The sequence below is a fragment of the Mustela nivalis genome (genome assembly GCF_964662115.1).
Source record: "Mustela nivalis genome assembly, chromosome: 16".
NCBI classification, from domain to species: Eukaryota; Metazoa; Chordata; class Mammalia; order Carnivora; family Mustelidae; genus Mustela; species Mustela nivalis.
Genome location: NC_139035.1, coordinates 13,458,202 through 13,483,954, shown reverse-complemented (window position 1 = coordinate 13,483,954; position 25,753 = coordinate 13,458,202). Strand labels below are relative to the sequence as shown.

Below are 25,753 nucleotides of genomic sequence, written 5' to 3'. Positions count from 1 at the left end.
ATACAGCACTTTAAGCCCAAGAGCTGCAGAATACCAAGCCTCCTGACCATTAGCATGTAGAAAGCTTGTTATTGGGCTGTAATGCATAATATATAATATCTATTCCTTCTAGGCCCACTAGACACGTATCTTTGACATGAAACCAAAAAAATGAAGGACCAAATCCTGCTCAAAATACATTGTTTCATATTCATACGCTTTGGTTCTAACTATTGAAAAGGTCATCATCATTATTATTACTATTATGCACTAACTAATACTGCATACCAATAATCATCCTCAAATGGACATTCCTGAAGGCCCAAGGTTTCTGGTCTCCAAAGCTAATAAAATCTAAAATAAAGAAAGCAGCACAGCCCTTTAATATTTTTGTAAGGTCCTTCCTCTTCTTAAAAAAGGCAATTTTTAAAACATCTATAATATTTATCCACAGTACTGAGAAACCCTGAATAAAGAATTCTTAAGAAACAATGTTTTCTATTTGTTTTCACAACAAATTTTTTTAGAAATAGTGTAGAATTAACCCTTCTTCATCCAAACTTATGTAACTCCTCATTTTGATACAAATATTTCTAAACTGAGCTATTCTGTTCTCCCCTTGAATCACTTGAATCACTTGAATTACCTGAATTACTTGAATTACTGTGATCAGCTAAAAGTGCCTGTCTATCCCCACCTTATTCCCAACAAGAACATGAGCAAAGTATTACAACAAATCAAATAAGAGTTTCCCAAGTTTCTGCCAGTTGCAAAAACAGGTAATTAATGTGTCAGGCCAAATTTTAGGTCAAATGCTTATTTTGCAGATTTGGGGTTGAGTCCGATCAAAACAGAAGAGAGCTCCCGCTCCAAGGATGCTAGATTAAGAAAGACATGACTAAGACTAAGTAAGGGAATAGGACAGAAACTTATTTATTCAACCAAACTCAGGGTCAGACAACCAAGAAGTCTCAACACTGAGTTCCACTACTTACATTGATTATTACAAATATATTAATTGTAATAATAAATACAATTAATGTGGGGTGCCTGGGTGGCTCAGTAAGAGGAGCACCCAACTCTTGGTTTTGGCCAGGGACATGATCTTGCAGTCACGGGATCAAGACCCACACTGGGTTCCGCCCTTGGCAGAGTCTGCTTCAGATTCTCTCTCCCCCTTCCTCTCCCTTTGCCCCTCCCCCCACACAGGTGCTTTCTCTCTAAAATAAATAAATAAGTAAAATCTTTTTAAAAAATACCATTAATGCCATTTCTTTTTTTTTTTTAAGATTTTATTTATTTATTTGACAGACAGAGATCACAGAGAAGCAGGCAGAGAGAGAGGAGGAAGCAGGCTCCCTGCTGAGCAGAGAGCCCGATGCGGGGCTCGATCCCAGGACCCTGGGATCATGAACCGAGCCAAAGGCGGAGGCTTTAACCCACTGAGCCACCCAGGCGCCCCAGCCATTAATGCCATTTCAAATGGCTGAATTCAACACGTCAAATCTTTGGGACACATATGCTAATGTCTGTGCAGAGTACTGATAAACCAGATAGAAGACATTAAAATCTATCCAGTATTTTCAAGAGCTACCTTCACATATCCTGGCTGTTTATTACACACACTTTGGGATTCAACTTATTTATCACCTTCTACAAAGGCTTTTCCTATAAGCCTTCTCCTTCTCCCTGGTCAAATGCCCATTTATATGTATTTATAGAATCATTCTCATTCAAAATATTTATAGAGAATTCCTATGTAAAAGGCACTGTGCTAGAAAATACAATGAATGAGAAAACACCTTGCCTTCGGGGATATTACATTAAAGGGATATTCATTCAATAAGTAACTGCACAAATAATTATTTCCTTGTAAATATGAATAAGTACTTGAAGCAAAACAGTGTGAAATGACAGCAATGTTCAAGAAGTGTATTCTCGTGTGAACAGAGGTGAGAAAAGGTTCCCTGGAAGAAATACTGAAACTGAGACCTAATGAATGAGGAGGAAATTATCAGTTGAAAAAGTACATTAAATCACTCCAAAAGACCAGCTTATGTGAAAGTTCGAACATGGGAGGGATCGTGGTGTCTTCCAAAAGATTTTAAAAAAAAAAGGGGGCCATTGGGCCTAAAAAAGAATTAAGTGAACAGGACTGATTCAATGTAAGTCAAGAGAAAAGCAGAAGCCAAATCATTCACAGCCTAATAGACCATAATATCTTTGGATTTTATCCTCAAAGCAATGAGTTTAATGCAAGAAAGTGACACAATGAGAGTCCATTTTCAAAAGGTGAGTTAGGAAGAAAGACAGACAACAAATCATCAAATATTTTTTAACAATAAAAACTAACAAAATCAAATAGAAATTCTGGAATTAAAATTTATCCAACAGCACACTGAACTGACAGAAAAAAAGAATCAGCAAATCTGAAGATAACATGAGTAAACATTATCCACTCTGAATAAAATTAAATAATAAAAAAGGGAGGGGGGGACCAGACTAAGACACTTGCTGATACCATCAAACACACCAATATATACATAATACAGTTCACAAAAGAGAAGGGGGGGCAGAAAAAGGCAAAAAATACTTCCCAGATTGATCAACATTGATCTACATAGCTGAGAAGATCATCAAATACCAAGCATACAACACCAAGAAGGATAAATTCAGAGATACACATCTAAACACATAATAGCCAAACTATTAAAAGCCAAAACAGAAAAATCTTTAAAAAAGCAAAAGATAAACTCATTTCTTTTCCAAAGTGATTTAAAGGGTAAGTCCATTTAAACAATAATTATAAGACTACAGAGTAGAGCTTATATAAAAATGTAACATATATACTATAACATTAGCAAAAGTATGTAAGAAGGGAAGAGAGCTATACTGAGGTCAAGTTTCCAAGGTATTACTAGAATTCGGGTAATTTTACTCTGAAGTGCAATATTTTATGTTAAAGTACTTATTATTATAATCTTCACAAAAACCACTATGGAAAATAAAAAACTCACAATATAGTTCTATAGATACAGTCTACCAAAAAAAAAAAAAGAGAGAGAGAGAGAGAGAGAGAATAAATGGTACTAAAAAAAAATATGTACTTGCCACACAAGAAGGCAGTAAAAAACAAGACAGGAGACATATAGAAAATAGCAAAATGGCAAGCATAAATCCAACCACATTATTAAATATATACGGATTAAACATGTTAATCGAAAGGCAGAAATTATGAAGAAGGCTAGATTTTTTTTTTAAAAGATCCAAATGTGGGGCACCTGGGTGGCTCAGTGGGTTAAAGCCTCTGCCTTCGGCTCAGGTCATGGGTCCCAGGGTCCTGGGATCGAGTCCCGCATGGAGCCCTGCATCGGGCTCTCTGCTCAGCGGGGAGCCCGCTTCCTCCTTCCTCTCTGCCTGCCTCTCCACCTACTTGTGATCTCTGTCTGTCAAATAAATAAATAAATCTTTAAAAAAAGAGAGAAAGAAAAACAAATGTTACTAGGGACAAAAACTAACACTTTATAATGTTAAAAGTTAAATTAATCAGAAAGATATAACTGTTATAAACATGCATGCATCTAAGAGTCCAAAACAGATGAAGTAAAAATGGACAGAAAAGAATTTCAAGCTGACTGAAAATGTAAACAACTTAATTAAAATTTCTGAGATGTAGCACTACTTAGAAGGACTTTATAGCTTTAAAGACCTATATTGAAAAGATCTCAAATCAATAACCTAAGCTTCCACCCCTTAAGATGAAACCAAACTAAACAATGAAGAGCAAACTACACAAAAAGAATGCAGAGGAAGAAGCAAAAACCAATTAAATAGAAAATTTAAAAAGAGAAAAAAATGAAATCAGAAGTTGGTTCTTTGAAAAGATGAAATTTATATTTATCTAGACCAACTAAAAAAAAAAAACAGAGACACCACAATCAAAATAATGAACATATCCATCACTCTCAATTAACAATTCTTTTTTTTTAACATTTTATTTATTTACTTGAGAAAGAGCATGAGAAGGGGAAGAGTCAGAGGGAGAAGCAGACTCCCCACTAAGCAGGGAACCCAATGTGGAACTTGATCCCGGGACCCTAGGATGATGACCTGAGCCGAAGGCAGACATTTAACCAACTAAGTCACCCAGGCACCCTCTTTTATTTATTTATTTATTTTAAAGTGGTCTCCACACCCAGTGTGGAGCTTGTACTCAGAACCCCAAGATCAAGAGTCACATGCTCTACCAACTCATTCAGTAGGGACCCACAGTTAACAATTCTTTATTTTGCCTTCATTTTTGAAATATATCTTCACTGGGTACAGAATTCACTTGACAAACTTTCTCTCTACATATGTTAAAGGTGTTAATCAAGTCATCTTCTCTGCATCGTGTCTGACAAGAAATCTGACCTCATTCTCAGCTTTGTTCTTCTGTGTCTGTCTGCTTTTAATTTTAAGATTTTCTCTTTAACACTGGTTTTGAGATTTTCATGTCCCTTATGCCTGGAGTTTGTTGAGTTTCTTGGTCCTGTAGAATATCTGCATCAAATCTGAAAAGCTTTCAGGCATTATTCACTCAAATAATATTCAGTCCCCCTCTTCCTTTCCCTCTTCAGGGCACCCAATTACATGGAGAAAAACTGTTCTATAGCTTACTGATGTTATATTAATTTTTGCTTGATTTTTTTCATCTCTGTTTCATTTTGGATAGTATCTATTGCTATGTCCTTCACTTCTTTTTTTTTTTTTTTTTTTAAAGATTTATTTATTTGACAGAAATCACAAGTAGACAGAGAGGCAGCCAGAGAGAGAGAGAGAGGGAAGCAAGCTCCCTGCTGAGCAGAGAGCTCGATGCAGGACCCGATCCCAGGACCCTGAGATCATGACCTGAGCCGAAGGCAGCGGCTTAATCCACTGAGCCACCCAGGCGCCCGGTCCTTCACTTCTTTAATCCTTTCTTCTGCAATATCTAATCTGCCATTATTTTTCATTTCCCATACTGTAGCTTACATCTCCGAAGTTCAATTTGGGTCTTTTGTAAATCTTCCATTGCTCTACGTAACTCTACATAATGAATACATTTTCTATTAAGTTTTAAAGCCCTCATCCTTTCATTTTAACATCTGTGTCAATTCTGGGTGGGTTCTGAATGACAGATTTTTACTTCACTGTAGGTCATATTTTCCTGTTTCTTTGAATAAATGATAATTTTTTATTAGCTGCCGGCCACTGTGGATTTTCCCTTATTAGACAGTAGATATCTTCTTAATCCTACAAATACTGGGCTTTGTGCTGGAATGCAGTTATGATTCTTGGAAGCAGCTTGATCCTTTTGGGTCTTGTTTCTGAGATCTGTTAGGATGGGTCTGGAGCAAACAATTATTCCACAGTAATGGTGTAAGATTCTTGAATATTCTACCCAGTGCCCCATGAGAAAGGTTTTCAAGACCATGTGTTAAGAACAGACACTATTCCTAGCCCTGTGTGAGGACCAAGAATGTTTCCCCTAATCCTTTCAGTGGGTCTTTCTCTAACCTTGCATAGTTTCTCCACAGCCATGCACTAATCACTACTCCACTCTCTACACAGCCATCTCCTCTCTAGATAGAGCACTAGACATTTGGCAATGATCATGCAAGCTCTAACTGCAGGATTATTGGTCTTGCTGGATTCAACTCCATTTTTTCAACCTGGAAGTTTTGCCACAATTCATCTGCCTGCCTTCTTCCTGAGCCACAAGCTGGGAACTCAAGACAGGAAGCTGGACAATCTTAAAACTCACCTTTTCTTTTCTCAAAAACCACTGTCCTTCCCTGTATAACATCCTGTGTCTTGAAAACCACTGTTACATAAACTTTGTCTGTTTTCTTAGTTTCTTCAGGAAAGAGGGTAAATACAGTCCCTGCGGCCCGTCTTAGCCAACCATGGAAATCCTAGGGTTTTTTGTTTGTTTTTTTGTTTGTTTTGTTTTTATCCTCTTCACCTAGTTCACTCACCCCCCAACTCACCCTCCCCTCTGTTAACCATGTGTTTGGTCACTATACTAAGAGCCTGTTTTTTGGTTTGTCTCTTTTTTTTCCTTTGTTCATTTGTTTTAGTTCTTAAATTCCACTTATGAGTAAGTGGAAGTCCTAGTTTTAATGTAGCTACTGGAAATTTTTTAATTACATATGATGTCACATTATATTTCTACAACACAGTGTTATTTTACACAGTCATTAGAATTATATAATGCTGAAATCCTCTAAGAAAATAGGGTAAGGAGGCTAAAAAGGCTGACAACCAAGTCTCAATAAACTTCAACATTTAAAGGTCAAGTGGAGGGGCACATGAGTGGCTCAGTGGGTTAAAGCCTCTGCCTTCAGCTCAGGTCATGGTCCCAGGTTCCTGGGATCGAGCCCCATGTCGGGCTCTCTGCTCAGCGGTGAGCCTGCTTCCCTTCCTCGGTCTCTGACTGCCTCTCTGCCTACTTGTGATCTCTGTCTAATAAATAAATAGAATCTTTAAAAAAAAAATTAAAAAAAATAAAGGCCAAGTGGAGAAGAAGGAGCTGGCAAAGTAGACTTAAAAAGGTTAACCTAAGAATTAGAAAACTAAGAAAAGCACAGTGTCATTGGAATAACAGACAATTTAGGAAAGCAAAGGTTGTATGAAATAGTTACTGAAAATTTTGTGTATGTATATATATATATATATATAAATATATATATATATATGTAAGTTAACAAAAGAATATTAAGAATAAGAAACATGTTTATAGCAGTAACGTCCATAATAGCCAAACTATGGAAAGAACCTAGATGTCCATCAACAGATGAAAAGATAAATAAGGTATGATACACACACACACACACAGGAATACAATGCAGCCATCAAAAAACCCCCAAATTTTGTTATTTGCAATGATGTGGATGGAACTAGAGGGTATTATGCTAAGTGGAACAAATCAATCAGAGAAAGACCATTATCATATGATCTCTCTGATATGAGGAATTTGAGAGCAGAGCAGGGGGGTCATGAAGGATAGGGAGGGAAAAAATGAAACTAGATGGGGCTGGGAGGGAGACAAACCATAAGAGACTCTTAATCTCGGGAAACAAAGTGAAGGTTGCTGGGAGGTGTGGGGGGAGGGATGGGGTGGCTGGAGGATGGACAGTGGGGAGGGCGTGTGCTATGGTGAGTGCTGTGAATTGTGTAAGACTGATGACTCACAGACTTGCTTCCTTGAAGCAAGTAATACATTATAAGTTAATAAAAATAAGAAACATTATTGAGAATCCAGTTAAGATTAATAACAATGAATCCATTTTAGTTACCAATCTGTCCAGAGTGTGTGGTTTCTTCCAATAGCACTCAGTTGCCCAGTTGTCTGCCTCTGTCAGCCAGAAATAATGGAAACATGGATACTCCAAAACAAATTAGATAAATTAATCCAGGCCTGGAGTTTTGCCAGGTAAATGTGATAAAAGATCAGAAGGGGGATTAAGGTATCTGCCAAAAGACTTTGTGAAATGATGGATCATGAAAACTAAGATAAACAGAGAAATGGAAGACAGCTGAGAGATGCTAAAGAGAAAAATGGAGGAAAGCACAAAATAATGGCACTTTTAAATTATTTATTTACCACTCCTTCCCCCCTCAATAACTTACAAGTGTTTACTGATTTTAGTGAGTCATCCATTAGAGTTTTATTGAATAGAACAAAATTGACCTGACTTTCTAGACCACACAGTGCAAATTCTACTGGATCACTTGATTTAAAAGGATTATTACCATGTACTGATGTTACATCTTTGCCTCTTATTATTTATTCCTTCTAATCTTGCTTCTTGTTGCTTGGGCAAAGATGGGCCTTTCATTAATAGTACAAGTCAAAGCACTGTCCCCTATCCCCGCAAATAACTAATCAACTACAACAAAAAATTCAATTTGGAGTTCTTTTCTCTAATCTCTGCTTTTATTTGTCCTGAGTACTCAACTCTGTTCTTTACTGCCCTTTCGTGTACTTTTCTTTTGTAGGGGAATGAGTTATCACTGATCTGGACTCAAGGTAAGTTCTTTTACAAAACAATTTGACTATATTTGTGAGCTTTTCACTCACCAATAAAATAGATATGTTTTCATTAATCAGAATAATTTAATAGTACCTTATATGGATTAAAAATCAATTTAATCAAGCGTAGTTATGACTCTTCAGGAATACAGAATAACTATTCTGTAATGACTGGCTACTACCCCAAAAAAGACAGAGACTACTATAAGATAATATCCTATAAACAGAAGACATCCATGTAATACAAAGTATCATGAAGTCCTCAATTAATTTTTTGAATGTAGCAAGTATTCCCATTTCAAGGTGCTATTTAAAATGATTGCATTTAATCAGCAGGGTGGCTTGGCTGTAAAGAAAACCTCAACAAATTTAAAAAAACTGAAATCATTCAGAATTATTTGAACACCATGGAATTAAGCTATAAATCAGCAACAAGAAGATAACTAGAAAAATCTCAGCTACTGGGAAATTAAGTAGTATGTTTATGATGCTTAGAAATATATTACTTAGAAGTAATTGACATGTACAGTAGACAGACTAATGAACCCCTAAAAAAGGCTATGTCCTAAACCCAGGAACCTGTAAATAAATTACCTAACTTGGCTAAAGTGACTTTACAAATGTGATTAAGGTTAAGAATCTTGAGACACGGCAATTATGCTGGATTATCAGTGTAGGCCCAACCAAATCATGTTGGTCCTTAAAATCAAGTAAACTTTCCTTGCTCAGAATCAGGGTGAGATGAAATTAGGCAAGAATGAACAAAGGGATTTAACACTGCTGATTTACAAGATGAAGGCAGGCATGCAGGCAGGCTCTAGAAGCTGGAAAAAACGAGGCAACAGATTTTCCCCTGAAGTCTCTGGAAAGGAATACAGTCCTGCCCATACCTGTCCAGTAAGATTCAGGTCAGATTCCTAACCCACAAAAGTTTGTAGAAAATAATAAACTGTTGTACAAAATAATAAATTTGTGTTGCAAATTTATGGTAATTTGTTATAGCAGCAACAGAAAACTAACAGGATAAAAACAGTATTTTGAACTGATAACAATGAAGATAGGACATATTTAAACCTATGGAATGTAGCTAAAGCAGTACTTAGTGGGAAATTCATAACCTTAAACATTAAAAAAAAAAAAAAAGCCAAAAGTCAAATACGTAAACCCCTAATTCAAAAAGTAAACATCAGACCTAAAGTTAAGTAAAGAATATAAACAGAAATCCATAAAATAGAAAAGTAACATACAATAGTATAAATAAATATGCTAACATTAATAAAACTAGTAAATCCTTAATATGCTGATTAAGAAAATAAAATAAGTTACCAACATCAGGAAAAATTCAACAGACATCAAAAAGACAAAAGGATGCTATAATTAATTCTACAATCAATAAATTTTGAGGGTTTGTGCCAAAAGCAAAGGCAACAAAAGCAAAAATAAACAAGTGAGACATCAAACTAAAAAGCTTCGGCACAGCAAAGGAAACCACCAACAAAAGGAAAAGGTAAACCTACCAAATGAGAGAAAATATTTGCCAACCATATATCCAAAAAACGGATTAATATCCAAAATATTTAAGGTGCTCATCCAACTCATTAACAACAACAAAAAAAGATTAAAAATGCACAGAATCTAAATAGACATTTTTCCAAAGACATACTAATGGCCAATAGATACATGAAAAGATGACTAATCATCAGAAAAATGCAAATCAAATCCACGATGAGAAATCACCTCACACCTGTTAGAGTGACTGTTATCAAAAAGACAACAGATAACAGGAGTTCACAAAGATGTGGAGAACCAGAAGCCCCTGCACATTGTTGGTGGGAATATAAATTAGTGCAGCGAACTATAAATATGTAATATATATATAATATAAATTGGGGTGCTTCAAAAAATTAAAAATAGAACTACTGTATGTTCCAGCAATATCACTTCCAGGTATTTATTCAGAGAAAACGAAAACACTTAAAAAGATCTCTGCAACCCCATGTTCACTGTAGCATTATTTACCACAGCAAAAAATAGAAACGACCAAAGTGTCCATCAATGGATGAATGAATAAAGAAAATGTGGTACACACACACACACACACACACACACACACACAAATATTATTCAGCTATAAAAAAGAAGGGAATCCTGCCATTTTCAACAATACGGATGAAACTTGAAGGCATTATGCTAAGTGAAATAAGTTAGACAGAAAAAGATAAAAACTGTGATCTCACTTATATTTACAATCTATTAAAAAAAAAAAAAAACAACCCGCTCACAGCCACAGAGAACATACTTATCATTGCCAGAGGCAAGGGCATGGCAAATAAGCATGAAGGGGGTCAGAAAGTACAAACTACGTCCAGTTATAAACTAAATAAATCCAAGGGATATAATATACAACATAGTATCAGTAGTTAATAATACTGTATTGTGTATTTGAAAGTTGTGTAGAGAATATATCTTAAAAGTTCTGATCGCAAAGAAAAAAAATTGTAATTGTATGGTGACAGATGTTAACAAGACTTACTGTGGTCATTTTGCAATATATAAATATATCAAATCATTATGTTATATACCTAAAACCAAAATAATGTTATATGCCAATTTTATCTCAGTAAGAATAATAAAGCACAGGAGCAGAGAAAAAAATTAATTTGACCATTGGTATGAAACAAATTCTTTGAAAAATACAAATTACCACTAAGTTGATAAAAGAAGAAATATATACAGTTTTAACAGTTGGATATCGAGTAAAGAAATTAAACCCAGTATTAAAACCCTTTTCCTAGACTTGTTCTTAAATTTGTTAACTATGATACCTACATTATGGATCTGTAAAAGAATGACCTTATTTTCTGGAAATGTTTATTACATAAGGGTCAAAGCCATGATGTCCATATTTACTTTTAATTCAATAAATACGTTTGTTATATGTGTGTGGAGGGGATATACACGTATATATAGATAAGACAATAACTATGAAAAATAAAAACACACACATAAATCTTAGCAATCAAGTCCAGTAATATATATAAAAAGATGCATTGCAATCAAGTAGGTTTATTTCAAGAGTGCAAAGACTACTGAATATTCAAAAAAACAGTAGGTGTGGAATCTCAAATCTGGAGGCTAATGACAGCCACCCAATTTCAAATCTCCCCACATTGTCTTTCAAAACCAGAAAACAAAACAAATGAAAAAACTGGGGGAATAAAGACAACCACATATGACCCACACCTTGAGCATTGCTAAGAATACCATAACCTTCATACCATCTGTAAATAGAGAAATAAACCAAATTACAACAGAGTTCCAAGGGCCCCACTATTGCAGGCCCGTGAAGGTAGAAACCAGAGGAGAAAGAGCTAACAGCAGAGCCCTTAAAAAGTATATGGGATACACAGGGCTTAAAGAACGCCTAGAAAAACAAAACAAAACATAAACACCCCCAGAAACAGAAAGTCCAATTAAATACCAAAATATAAAACATAAACTGGGACTTGGTAGTTTGAAAACACAGGCTATAAATAATAAAGAAGAGTTGAGTGTGAGTGTAACCAAACATGAGAGCCTTGGTAAAGCTTTCCTTCTGGGGAAGAAAGAGACCTTATATAGAAAAGGGTAGGAGGTAACAGGAAAGGGGTGCAGAGAGTAATAGAAACGAAAGGAGAAAGGTAAGGAGCCTATAAAGCAAAGGAGAAACACCAACCACTCCCCTGTCCTCATCCATAAAAGAAAGTGCACAGAAGAGGGGTGAACAGACAGAAGAGGACGTAAACTGGAACGATATGCTCACAAGAAATAAGAATACAAAAGGCAGAACTCTTGCCATCAGTGTGCTGTTAGAGATCGGGACAGCAATTACCTTCAGAGAGGCATTAATTGGGAGGGAAAAGAATGAAGCTTCAGGGGCGCCTGGATGGCTCAGTGGGTTAAGCCGCTGCCTTCGGCTCAGGTCATGATCTCGGGGTCCTGGGATCGAGTCCCACATCGGGCTCTCTGCTCAGCGGGGAGCCTGCTTCCCTCTCTCTCTCTCTGCCTGCCTCTCCGGCTACTTGTGATTTCTCTGTGTCAAATAAATAAATAAAATCTTAAAAAAAAAAAAAAAAAAAAAAGAAGAATGAAGCTTCAAGAGCGCTGGTCAAGTTCTACTTGTTAATCCAAGGACCAGTAATGTAAGTGTGTTCCACATTTGAAAATATATCAAGCTGTATAGTTACAATATGTACTTTCCTGCATATTCAATTAAAAGAAAAACAAAATAGATATGCTTGTCCCCTACAGAATCTAAATCTAGGGAACATACATGAGAAAACATATAAACCATGGCAGGGGGAGAAGGCACATTAAGGGTCAGTGAGGGGTTAGGAAGGGTGAGCAGAGGATGACATTTTAATTGTTTTGTTTCTGCCTAAGAATCCTTTCTCATTTTGGTCCACTCCTCTCAAACTATAGCTATGCTGATCAGTTCATGTGGTTCATTAGGGATAGTTCTGCCCACCTCTGGAGGGATGAGTAAATAACCTATACCTAATTAGGTTATTCCCCTGCTAGAAAAACAAGGTGAAGGAATGTGACCCATGCTTTTACAGGAGCTAGGGGGAAAACACCCTCTTCCTCTAGAACTCAGAGGAAAAAGCCTCTATAAACCTATAGTTGCTGGGGGTTATCTTTCACACCACCTGGAAATAAATGCAAATCATAGAAAGGGGACTGAAAGAAAAGGCCGTGTATAAAAATAAGCAAACAGGCATAGAAACTATGTGACACTTCTTAAACACCCGAATCTAGCCATATGTAACTACTCATTCATACAGGCTAAAACACTTTCTATATGAGCTTCTTTGAGTTGGTTCTGTTAACGTGTAACTGAAAGAGTCCAGTATAACACAAAATTTGAAAGGACTGATCTGAGTAGAGGATAATTTAAAAAGCAACTCTCTCTTCATCTGTGAACATCACAACCAGAGAATCCAAAGTCTTTTCTTAGTCCATTCTGCCTGCAAGAACAGAATACCATGAAACTTATAAACAGAAATTTATTTCTCACAGTTCCAGAGGCTCAAAGGCCAAGAGCAATCTGGTGCTGGCTTCCTCATTCATGGATGGCTAGTCTCACTGTGCCCTCACATGGTGAAAGGAACAAAGGAGATCTCTGAGGTCTTTAATGGCCACTAATCCCATTCATGAAGGCAGAAGCCTCAAGGCCTAATCATCTCCCAAAGGCCCCACCTCCAAATATACCCACCATCACACTAGGGATTACTTTTCAATATGAATTTTGGAAGTCACATTCAGTCTATAGTACCTTCTCCCTGAATCCATATCGTTTCTTCTGAGAGCACTGCACTTAGTGGTGCTTTTTCCTGTTACAGACACTTCCTAGATAATTAAAGAAAGGAAAAAAAAAAAAGGCAGGGTAATGATGGGGACGGGAAAATCTGAGTTTTACTGTCTTAAAATGCTTTCTTCTAGCAAGTTTCAAAACAGCTAAGATCTAATAATTCCTCAACTGAGGCAACTTATTGAACTACAATTAACTGAATTATAATGAAGAGCACATGTTTTATTTTAAAACAGAAAAGGCGGGGCACCTGGGTGGCTCAGTTGGTTAGGCATCTATCTTCCACTCAGGTCATGATCCCAGGGTCCTGGGATCAAGACCTGCATTGGGCTCCCTGCTCAGTGAGGTGTCTGTTTCTCCCTCTGCACTCTTTCTCTCTCTCAAATAAACAAATAAAATCTTTAAAACAAAAATGGCTATGGAAAGCTTTCATTAAAAAAATTCTGAATTTGTTTTGTACTGCTCTTTGAAAAGTAAAATTGCAATTTACAGATTAAGATGGACAAGCGGGTTCCTACTTCAATGAGCACCCCATCTTTTCCAACTATATTACAGTGATGAACCAAATAGTCAAGAGTTAATTAAAGCATAATTAGGTTTAACTATAAGATAAAAATCTCTCTGGCATGTGGGATTTATTCCAGGAATGCAAAGGTGGCTCAATGTAAAGAAAATCAATGTAATATACCATATTAACAGAATGAAGGTGGGGACACATAATCATTTCAACTGAAGAAGGAAAAAGCATTTAACACTCTTTCATAATAAAACCATGCAGAAAACTAGGAATAGACAGAAACTTCTTCAACATGATACAGGGCATCTATGAAAAACTAACAACTAACATCATATCATACTCAATGGAGGGGCGGCTGGGTAACTCACCCTTCCTAATCTGTAAATAAGCATCAGACCCTTGGTTTCAGTGCAGGTCATGATCTCAGGGTCATGAGATGGAGTTCCATGCCCTGCTTGCGATTCTCTCTCCCTCTCTTTTTTGCTCCTCCCCCCATTCAGGCTCTCTCTCTCTCTCTCAAATAAATACATCTTTTAAAAAATATATATCATACTCAATGATAAAAGATGGAAACCTTTCTCCCTCAATTCCAGAATGAGCCAAGATGCCTCATCTCCTTTGCAGGGATGAGTAAGTAACCTGAAAAACAAGGTGAAGGCCTGTGACCCAGGTCTTTCCTGGAGCTATTAAACATTTCGATGGAAGTCCAAACCAGAGTATTATGCAAGCAAAAGAGATCAAAAGGCATTCAAATTGAAAAGAAAGAAGTAAAACTACATCTATTCACAGAGAACATAATCTTATAGAAATCTCAAAGAATCCGCCAAAAAACTACTACAGTTAATAAATGAGTTCAGCAAGTTGCCACATACAAAGATAAAAACACAAAAATCAGTGTTTTTACACACCAGGAATGAACAATCCAAAAAGAAAATTAATGAAGCAATTCTAATTATAATAATAATCAGAAGAATAAATACCTAGAAGCAGATTTAATTAAGGAGGTAAAGACATACATTGAAAATTACATAACACTGCTGAAGGAAATTAAAGATGATCTAAATAAATGGAAAGACATCCTATGTTCATGGATTAAAAGACATTTTTAAGATGACAATACTCCCCAAATTTATTTACAAATCTAATGCAATCTCTATCAAAATTCTAACAGCCTTTTTTGCAGAAACAGAAAAACTGACTTTCTAAAAGAAAAAGAAAAATATTAATAAAGAAAATACCAACTATAACTCTTTTTTTAAAAGGTGATTTTTCAGCTCTCCTTGGGTTTAGATGTAATTTGCACAGACATGTCTAAATGCACCAAGAAGGTAAGAATCTTGGGTAATACAGGACCCATTATGGTGCCTCCCTCAGGAAAATGGTAAAGAAGATTGAAATAAGCCAGCATGCCAAGTACACGTGCTCCTTCTGTGGCAATACTAAGATGAAATGACGAGCTATGGGGCTCCTCCATAAAAACAGTACCCAGTGGTGCATGGACCTAGAGCACCACTTCTGCCATCACAGCAAAGTTTGCATCAGAAGACTGAGGAGCTGAAAGACCAACAGAAGCTCTACCATCTGAAACATTGCTATACTATAAGAAATGGGTTAATTTATGTAACAAAATTTCTTTGGGTTGTTGATAAATTGATTAGTTAGAGCTTCTGATTTGGGCTACATTAATTATGCTTTCTCAAAAGACTTGGAAACTAAAATTCCTTCTAATTTTTATTGAAAATAAATAAATAAAAGGTGATTTTCAATTTTTATAGAGTTGTAAGGGGACCGAAAAAATCAAAATAATATTGAAAAAGAACAAACTTCTCAAAGAGGATCATAAATCAAAACAGATAGAAGCTAATGCATTAGAAGACAATATGATTACACCACCACTGCCTATTAAAATTACAGATTTTGGGAGCACCTGGGCAGCTTAGTTGGTTAAGCAACTGCTGACAGCTCTGGTCAAGATCTGGAAATACAAGATGGAGCCCTGCCTTGGGCTTCCCACTCAGCGGGGAGTCGGCGATTCCCTCTGTCCCTCCCCCTGCTCATGCTCTCCCTTCCTCTCTCTCTCAAAATAAATAAAATCTTTAAAAAATAAATAAATAAAATGAGACTACAGCTTTTGGTGTTGTTAGACTCACACTATATCATACTTTGTAGTGAAGTGGGCAGTCCCTAAAGGTAAATGGGCTGGACAATATTTTCATAATGTCTTCAGAGTTAACAAACACAATAAACAATTCAAATAAATTTTTATTTTTAAAGTTATACATTTTTACTTCTGAAATTCAGCAATAAGAAATCAGGTGACTTGCTTCCCTTTATCAAACATAAATTTACTACTACCTTTCCCACATATTCCCATATATCCATTCATTCTATTCATCCATATATTCATTCTAAATCAAACAAGGTTATACTTGGGTTTCTTAATACTTGAGTCATTTTTATTCAAAGCAATAAATCAATAACCCAAATTACCTTTTACAGTACTTGAGTATATATCATTATGAATGCACACAAACACCATATTTATAGAGCCTGGACACATTCTAGAACCAACCCTACAATTTTAAGCTAGTCTAAGTGACTCAAAGAAACCTAGAAATATATGTGGGTTTGTGTTCTCCCCAGGAATTCTATTCCTCATTGTGGAAAGGGGAAAAAAATAGTTAAGACCCAGTAAGAGACCCAGAATGATGTGGTACCTCAACATACAAGGTCACCGTTTTAAAAGTAAGTCTGGACATCTCCTAGGACAAGGATGGTGTAAACTAAGAAAAATGGCTTTGTATTGCTCATTATACCATCTACTAGGATGAAAATTGCAGAAAACTGTCTGCATTTCTTAGCTGAGTAGTAACATCAGAAACAGTCTCACTGGTCAAAAATATCAAGACAATCAAAGAAAACTCAGGTTATCAACAACATTCAGGAATGTTTTTCAATGTGAGATTTATAATGTATGCAGAAGATTTAAACAGAAACAGAGCAGATCTTATTTTGAAGGGTCATCATTCAATTCTGTAATTTTATTTCAAAACCATTCTATAATCACTATCATAATACCTAGTACATACTACTAACAAAAGCTTGTTGAAAGCTCAACTGAATGGACAGACGGCTGAATGAACAAATAAATGGGAGGGAAAAGAATGATTATCAAAATAAAGTTTAAAAATATTGATACTGGGCGCCTGGGTGGCTCAGTGGGTTAAGCCGCTGCCTTTGGCTCAGGTCATGATCTCAGGGTCCTGGGATCGAGTCCCGCATCGGGCTCTCTGCTCAGCAGAGAGCCTGCTTCCCTCTCTCTCTCTCTGCCTGCCTCTCCATCTACTTGTGGTTTCTCTCTGTCAAATAAATAAACAAAATCTTTAAAAAAAAAAAATTGATACTCTCTGAAGACTAGTTTCTTCCTCATTTTAAAAAGCTACTCTGATTAGCGAAGAAATGTATGAGAAGTAACATGGCACAGTGAAACAAGATAAGACTTGAACTCAGAAAAAGATCCAGATTTAAATCTTAGCCAAAACTCTTAGTGGCTTGTGTTGTGGACCAAATTGTTTACTTTATACAAGTCTTAGTTTTCTCTACCTATAAAATGGGGACTATAGTATCTACCTTACAAACACAATAAACCAGAAATTTTGGCACCTAGAACAAACTAAACAAAACCAGTTCTCCAATCAACTCTGTAATTCATAATGTAGCCCACAGATGGGTGTTACTAACAATGCTCGCCATCTGGTTGCTTCCTGTTTTAAATAATTATTCTTGCTAACTAGGTGCCAAGCTTCTAGAATCATTACATTAAATGTTTGCACCCTCTAAATTTCAGTGTCCTTAGACAAAGCCCAGTATGACCAGCCATAGCTCAGATTATAGGTTAGTTCTGAGGGTTAAATATAATGTTAACAAAAACCCCTGTACAGTGACAGGCATATAATAAACAATAAATCAATGTTATTTAAATATTTTATTAATACCTTTAAGTCACCCATTTGCCACTCTACATTCTCACAAATATTCTAATAAGCCCACACCAAGAATGCAGATTAATCATATCAGGCCACTGCAGAAATATGTAAGAAAGAGAGAAATGAAAGGATATGTATTGGAAACATTCTCTTCAAAGATTCAAGTTGATTCCTTCGATCTTGATTTTTGGATTTTCTGTCTTAAATACATAGAGACCTGATGACGTAAAAGAGCAGAAGGTACCTCAATTTCAAGAGCCATTCCTAGATTAAGGAAGCAAGTGAGGTGTCAGGTTCAAAAGGAGAATTCAAAGTTACCACTCTCGGGGTATGCTTCTTCTCTGCAGGATGGGCAAACAGAACTGCTGCTATTGTGTTCTGCCTCTAGACTCAGCTGTGCAAACACCAGTTAAGTAAGAAAAACATCAAGCCATCTTTATCAGATCTACAAACAGCCCAGATAAACTCCTTTAGGATGAATAGTTTAGTTAGAATGAATAGTTAGTATTTAGAATAACAAAATTTACCAAATCATAAGAGCCCTGTAAAAAGCATCCCTACTTAAGCTCTGAAAAATCATTTTCTCTGGATTATCAGATATCCAGAAATAATGATTTTATTATAAAGTATTATCAAACCAAACCAAGGTCACAGATAACAATTCTATTTTCTTTTTTCCCCCACAGGCAACCACTCTCATAGCAAGAGTTAATTAAAATGATGTAGAGGTATTACTGGTTATAGTGATGTTTCAGTAACAGCTTTACTAGACTAAAGCAAACTTCCCCTAAGAAAACACCTCTTCTACTCATAAATGTCAAGTCAGGTCACAAGCTAAAGCCCCCAATTTCCTCACAAATTAAAGAATAAATTCATCATACTCAACATTACACTCAATGGTGATTTGCTGAAAGCTTCTTCTAAGATCAGAAACAAGACAATGATGCCCATTCTCACCACTTGATTCAACATAGTATTAGAAGACCTTGTCAGAGCAATCAGACAAGAAAAAGAAATAAAAGTCATCCAAATCAGAAAGGAAGAAGTAAAACTGTTTCTATTTGCAGATAGCATGCTATTATATATAGAAAACCCTAAAGACTCCACCAAAAAACTGTTACAATAACAGATGAAATCTGTTAAAAATCATAAATAAGAGAAATTGAAGACAAAAATAAACAGAAAAATATTCCATGCTCATGGATTAAAAGAATTAATATTGTTAAAATGTCCATAATACCTAATGTTATCTATAGATTCAATGCAATCCCTATCAAAATTCCAATGACATTTTTCAAAAAGTAGGAAAAAAAATTCTAAAATTTGTAAAGGACACCAAATAGCCAAAAAACCCTCTGAATAATGAATGAAGCTGGAGGCATCACATTTCCTGATTTCAAACTATATTACAAAGCTACAATAATCAAACCAGTATGGTACTGCACACACAGATCAATGGGATAAAACAGAGAGCACAGAAATAAAACCACACATATATACTAGGTCTCTTCAATAAATGGAGAAAAGTCTCTTCAATAAATGGTACTGACAAAAATAATAAAATATCAACAAAAATAAACAGCTACATGCAAAACAATAACAGTAAACTCCTATCTCATACCACACACAAAAATTAACTCAAAATAAATTAAAGACCTGAACATAAGACCTGAAACCACATAATCCTAGGGGAAAAAACAGGGGGGATAAGCTTTCTTGGCATGATTTTTTGGATTTGACACCAAAAGCAAAGGCATCAAAAGCAAAAATAAACAAATGGAACTACATTGAACTATAAACATTTTACACAGCAAAGGAAACCATCAACGAAATGAAAAGGCAATCTATCAACTGGGAGGAAAATAGCTGCAAATCATATATTTGACAAGAGGTTAATATCCAAAATATATAAAGAACACAAAATCTAATAACAAAAAGCCCCTAAACAATTTGATTAAAAAATGAGCAAAGGAACTGAAAAGATATTTTCTCAGATATAAAAATGCCAAACAAGTACATGAAAAGGTACTTAACAACACTCATGATCACGGAACTACAAATCAAAACCACAATTAGATATTACCTCACACCTGTCAGAATGCCTATCAACAAAAAGACAACAGATGGGGCGCCTGGGTGGCTCAGTGGGTTAAAGCCTCTGCCTTCGGGCACGTGGGTGGCTCAGTCAGTTAAGCATCTACCTTCAGCTCAGGTCATGATCCCAGAGGCCTGGGATGGAGCCCCGCATCGGGCTCCCTGCTCAGCGGGAAGTCTGCTTCTCCCTCTCCCACTTCCTCTGCTTGTATTCCCTCTCTTGCTTCTCTCTCTGTGTGTCAAATGAATAAATAAAATCTTTCAAAAATATGAAGGGAAAAAAAAAAGCCTCTGCCTTTGGATCAGGTCATGATCCCAGGTTCCTGATCAAGCCCTGCATCGGGCTCTCTGCTCGGCAGGGAGCCTGCTTCCCCCTCTCTCTCTGCCTGCCTCTCTGCTTACTTGTGATCTCTGTCTGTCAAATAAATAAATAAAATCTTAAAAAAAAAAAAAAAAAAAGATAACAGATAACAAATGCTGGGCAGGACATGGAAAAAAAAGAACTCTTACACACTGCTGTTAGGAATATAAATTGGTGCAGTCACTAAAAAAACAGCATCAATGCTTCTAAAAAAATTAAAAATAGAACTACCCTATGGTCCAGCAATTCCATTTCTAGGTATAAGTCTTAAGGAAACAAAATCACATCTGAGAGAGGTACCTGCACTCTCATTTATTTCAGCATTATTTACAACAGTCAAGACATGAAAACAAGCTCAGTATCCACTAATGATTGAATGGATAAAGAAAATGTGATATGTGTACACACACACACACACACAAATATTATTAGGCATAAAAAAGAAGGAAATCCTGCCATCAGACACAAGAATGGACCTTGAGGTCATTATGCTAAGTAAAATACATCAGACAGAGCAACAAATACTAAATTATCTCATTTATGTATAGAATCTAAAAAGAACCAAACTCATAGAAGAGACTGGTGGTTACCAGAGGCAGGGATGGGGGTGGGTAAAATGGGTGAAAGCAGTCAAAAGGCATGAACTTCCACTTCTAAGATTAATGAGTTTTAAAAATATTGTATCATATATTTGAAAGTTGATAAAAGAGTAGATCTTAAAAGCTCCCATTGCAAGGAAAAAAAAGACTTGTAACTATGTGAGGGGAAGGATATTAACTAAACTTATTATGGTAATCATTTCGCAATATAGACATGTATCAAATCATGCTGTACCTTTAGTACTATGTTAATGTCAATTATAACTCAATAAAACTGGGGGGGGGGGGGTTAAACCAATAATGTCCATACATCTGTTAGGTGATGACTGGTACACTTTTAAAAGCACCAAAAACACTGCCCTGACATTACATTTGACACATAGCTATAAGGACTAAAACAAAGGTTATTTTACACACTGGTTAAAAATTAGAATTCTGTGATTGTGGTTCCCGCAGTTTGTATGAAAAAATTGATCACGTTATAAATAAGCAATAAAATGCTAAAAGCAATTAGTTGAGTAGAATTTTTTGGATTTGATGGCACATTAACAACAAAAACCAATCCATGGCAGGAATGGATATTGTAGTTTCAGAAAGACAAGCATATGTTAAATGGGAAAAACATATTTAAATGATAACATTCCTTGAGACAGAGATCTAGTAGATTTGGTATCAAGTCCTAGTGAGAAATAATTCACCATCATATCACAAAGTAACTAACTAAATGACATTATTCAGTTATTTGCTGAAATGCATCCATAATTCTCATTTTGAAGCAACGATTTTTATTTTTCTGGTGCCATCAAGTGGTAACATTATGAAGTGCTCTCGGTTTAAATGCAAATAATTTTTCAACAGAAAAATATCACACCGATGTATCCATGTCACTTAAATACTAGTGATTTTCCAGCATAAAATTATCTAAAAAGAAAAGGGAAAATATCAGAGCTAACTGCAGCTCATCCCGATTTTAAATTCCCAATGCAAAATTAGAGTTAAGACAAAGAATAAAAAATAAAAGACAAAGAAAAATGTGTACATCTCTAAAGACTAGAACGCTCTACGGGCAAACATAAAACCCTAACTATGATACTGCTTGAGAAACAAAAAATTCTATCAAAATGACTATCAGTCAAACCATGAGAAATGTTCCCTCCTAAAACTCCATTACAGGGCAGTAAAAGAATTATTTTTAAGGCAAAAGCCCAAAAGGACAAAGAGATTAAGAGAGAAGACTGCAGCAACATTTTACAAGCTAGAAAACAGATGGATGAGTGGTTATTGACTTAGGAAGCTCAAGAAAGCTGCCTGACTTACATGACACTGTAAATCTCTCCAAAAGTTTGGGAACTGGTAGCACTGCATAGCTGTGGAAATCAAAGTAAGGGCTAAAAACCAGAAAATTAGTCAAAATTCTGATTTAAAAGCACAGATAACACTCCACTGCAGTTTCATGTAATTAAAAGTTTCATGTCATTAAAATTAACTCCCTCTTCAGTCCATGCAGCCAAATATTCATCTTATACCACATTAGAAGACTGAAAGTTCATCCTCTAATAAAAAAAAGAAAACTCCGGACAGGACACAAAGCAAAGTGAGGGGGAAAGTACAGTAGTAAAAAAGTGTCAGTGCTACAGGAGACTATGGTCCTTTGAATGGCACTAACAAGTCAAAGTTCACAGAACATCAGTAAAAATGACGATTTCCTGGAAAGCAAACCACTGGAAGAAGGTCCTATCAAAACTTTGATTACTGTGTCCAGAAAGTCACATGACTAACTGAGGTATGCTTCACACTCTTTCCATAAAGAAAAGACAAATGCCTAAAACAAAAATCTGATGCTTAAAAAAAGGCACGTCCTACTTATGACATTCAGAAACAATCAGCCCCCAGGACACCCCAGTAATTAGCTGAAAATTTATGACAACTAACAAAGAACAGAATAGTAGGCATATCAAGAAACTTTACATTTCATCTCCTCTCTTCAGGCCAGCAAGAGCAAATGCACGAGGGGCGCCTGGATGGCTTCGTTAAGCATCTGCCTTTGGCTCAGGTCATGGCCGAGCACTGCCTCAGGCTCCCTGCTCAGTGGGAAGCCTGCTTTTCCCTCTCCTGCTTGTGTTCCCTCTCACTGTCTGTCTGTCTGTCTCTCTCTCTCTCTATCAAATAAATAAATAAAATTTTTTAAAAAAGGAGTAAATGCACTAAAGAATCTTGGTGAGTACCTGAGAGATAAAGGCCGGTGAACACTAGCCATGTCAGAAAAAAACGATTACTGTTCATACAAGAGACATGGAGATTTGATTTTTTTAAAACCTTTTGTTGGTTAACTGATCCAAGTAGAGGGTGAAGCAGTTTCATGTAATTAAAAGTATAAACCCAACTGTAGGCTTTTGGGGGGCAGCGGGGGAGAGAACGCACTTAAGCGGGGCTGGGGCAGGGGAGAAGGAGAGAGAGAATGCTAAGCAGGCTCCATGCCCAGCACAAAGCCAGATGTGGGGCTCAATTTCACATCCCTGAAATCACGACCTGAGCCAAAATCAAGAGCCAAATGCTTAAGTGACTGAGCCACCCAGACTCCCCCAAAATGTAGATCATTTAATCTTCAGTAATTTCTCATTTTCAGTCTTGTTTTTAGAGGATTATACACAAGGTATAATTTTTATATATACACTTTTCTTTCTAGATATAAAATATATATATAAATATTAAAATATATAAAATATAAATACAAAAACATTCAAAACATATTAATACAGATAAAATTGTACCTTGAACACCTTCTAGGAGTAAATCAACTCCTTTCCTATAAAAATTGGAAGCAGCTTCATAGTCATCTTCTTCTTCTTTTTTTAAAGCCAGCTTTATTAATTCTCCTGCTTTCTCCAAATAATCTCTCTTGCCAAGCTTGGATTTTAAACTGCCAGGAAAGAGGCTGCGACTTTCCCGTTCTTCTTCTGGTTTGTTCTGTTCGCTGTCAGAAGCAACAGCCCCTAGTGCTGAAGGATCCGAAGAAAGATTGAGACCAAAAGTTCTAATGGGAGAATTTTGATTGGAAGCCATTCCATCATCTAACTCAGCAAGAGAATCCGCGTCAACAGTAAGAGATACCAGATCACTGTCACTGGAGAAACCTAGAAATATAAGCACAACAGTAAATAGATATTAAATTAAGAATCAGCCAAAAAGAATACAAATTATGTTGACTATTCATTTGTTCATAGTATCCTAGTCGATTAGAAAGACTGTCACTGCCTGATAGAGATCAGTGCCTGGCAATTTGTTTCTGCTTACTTCATTCATTTCTGCACTCAATGTAAGCTCTAGAGGCCAAGCTCCTTTGCCTGAATTTTCACACTAAAACTGAAGGCAAGTCTTTACACCTAGTCTTGCTGTCAAAAAGAAGAGCCTTTACCACAAGATCTTGTAACACCATCATTATGATCAAAGGAAGAGAATAAGAGCTTCAGGGTAAGACAAAAACAAGTGCTTGGATCTCAGCTCTTAAAACTTAACTATGTGACCAAAAGTGAGTCACTTAATAATATTACTTATTATGCAAGACTTCAAATGAGGAACAGAGTTAATGCATATAAAGCATAATAGACTTATCATTCAATTACAACTATTATAGCAATTATATAATCATTATTTAACCATTATACAATGTACCCTCACAGAGGTGTGCTTTTAGATAATCATCCAAATCTGGAAAATGTATGCCATTTAGTCGTGGGTCTTTCATTATTTTTTAAGGACTAAATTTTTAGAAATCTTTGTTTCAATCTCTTTTGGAGAGATCTTTGGTCTATATATTCACCTCTTAGTTTTCCAAAAGAAAAAGAATTGTATTGAAATATTCAGCAATGAAAATTCTTTCTCCCATTTCATAGAACTGACTTGATGGTAAATGAACATGAAGTCTTAGATCTCCCTTTACATTCTTAAAATAATTGAGAGCCTCAAAAGAACTTTTTTTTTTTTAGATTATATCTGTAAGCATTTACCAATCTCAATATTTAAACAAACTGAACTTTTTTTAATTAAACACTAAACCCCATTACATGTTAAAATAATTTTTATTAAAAATAATTTATTCTAGGGGCACATGGGTGGCTCAGTGGGTTAAAGCCTCTGCCTTCAGCTCAGGTCATGATCCCAGGGTCCTGGGATCGAGCCCCACATCGGGCTCTCTACTCCGCAAGGAGCCTGCTTCCTCCTCTCTCTCTCCTTGCCTCTCTGCCTACTTGTGATCTGTCTGTCAAATAAATAAATAAGAATATTTTTTTATTAATTTTTTTAAAAATAATAATTTATCCTAGGGGCATCTGGGTGGCTCAGTATGTTAAGCGTCTATCTTCAGCTCAGGTCATGATCTAAGGATCCTGGCATCAAGCCCCATGTCAGGCTCTCTGCTCAGTGGGGTGCCTGCTTCTCCCTCTCCTTCTGCCTCTCCCCACTGTTCCTCTTCTCTCTCTCTCTCTCTCCCTCAGATAAATAAATAAAATCTTTAAAAATAACAATAATAATAATAATTTATTCTAGGGGCGTCTGATGGCTCAGTTGGTTAAGCATCTCCCGTCAGCTCAGGTCATGATCTCTGGGTCCTGGGATCAATCAAACTCCACGCCAGGCTCCCTGCTCAGTGGGGAGCTTGCTTCTCCTTCTCCCTCTGCTGGCTCATGTGCTCTTGCCCTCTCTCTCTCTCTCATGTATGAATAAATAAATAAAATCTTACCCAAAAAAAACCCACAAAACTATATTCTCCGAAACAAAAAAGTGACACTGTTTTAAACCTTTTTAACAGAAGG

The 25,753-nt window shown here is 36.2% G+C and overlaps 1 protein-coding gene across 9 annotated transcripts in view; it reads right to left on the bottom strand.

The window, feature by feature from the left end:
• The window catches only part of RPS6KC1 (ribosomal protein S6 kinase C1), a 191,290-nt gene that overhangs the window by 96,548 nt on the left and 68,989 nt on the right, over positions 1–25,753 (bottom strand). For all 9 annotated transcript variants that reach the window (XM_082702502.1, XM_082702504.1, XM_082702497.1 and 6 more), the window contains one exon: positions 23,714–24,076. In XM_082702502.1, the coding sequence (XP_082558628.1) occupies positions 23,714–24,076 (363 nt within the window). The remainder of the gene's footprint in view (positions 1–23,713; positions 24,077–25,753) is intronic.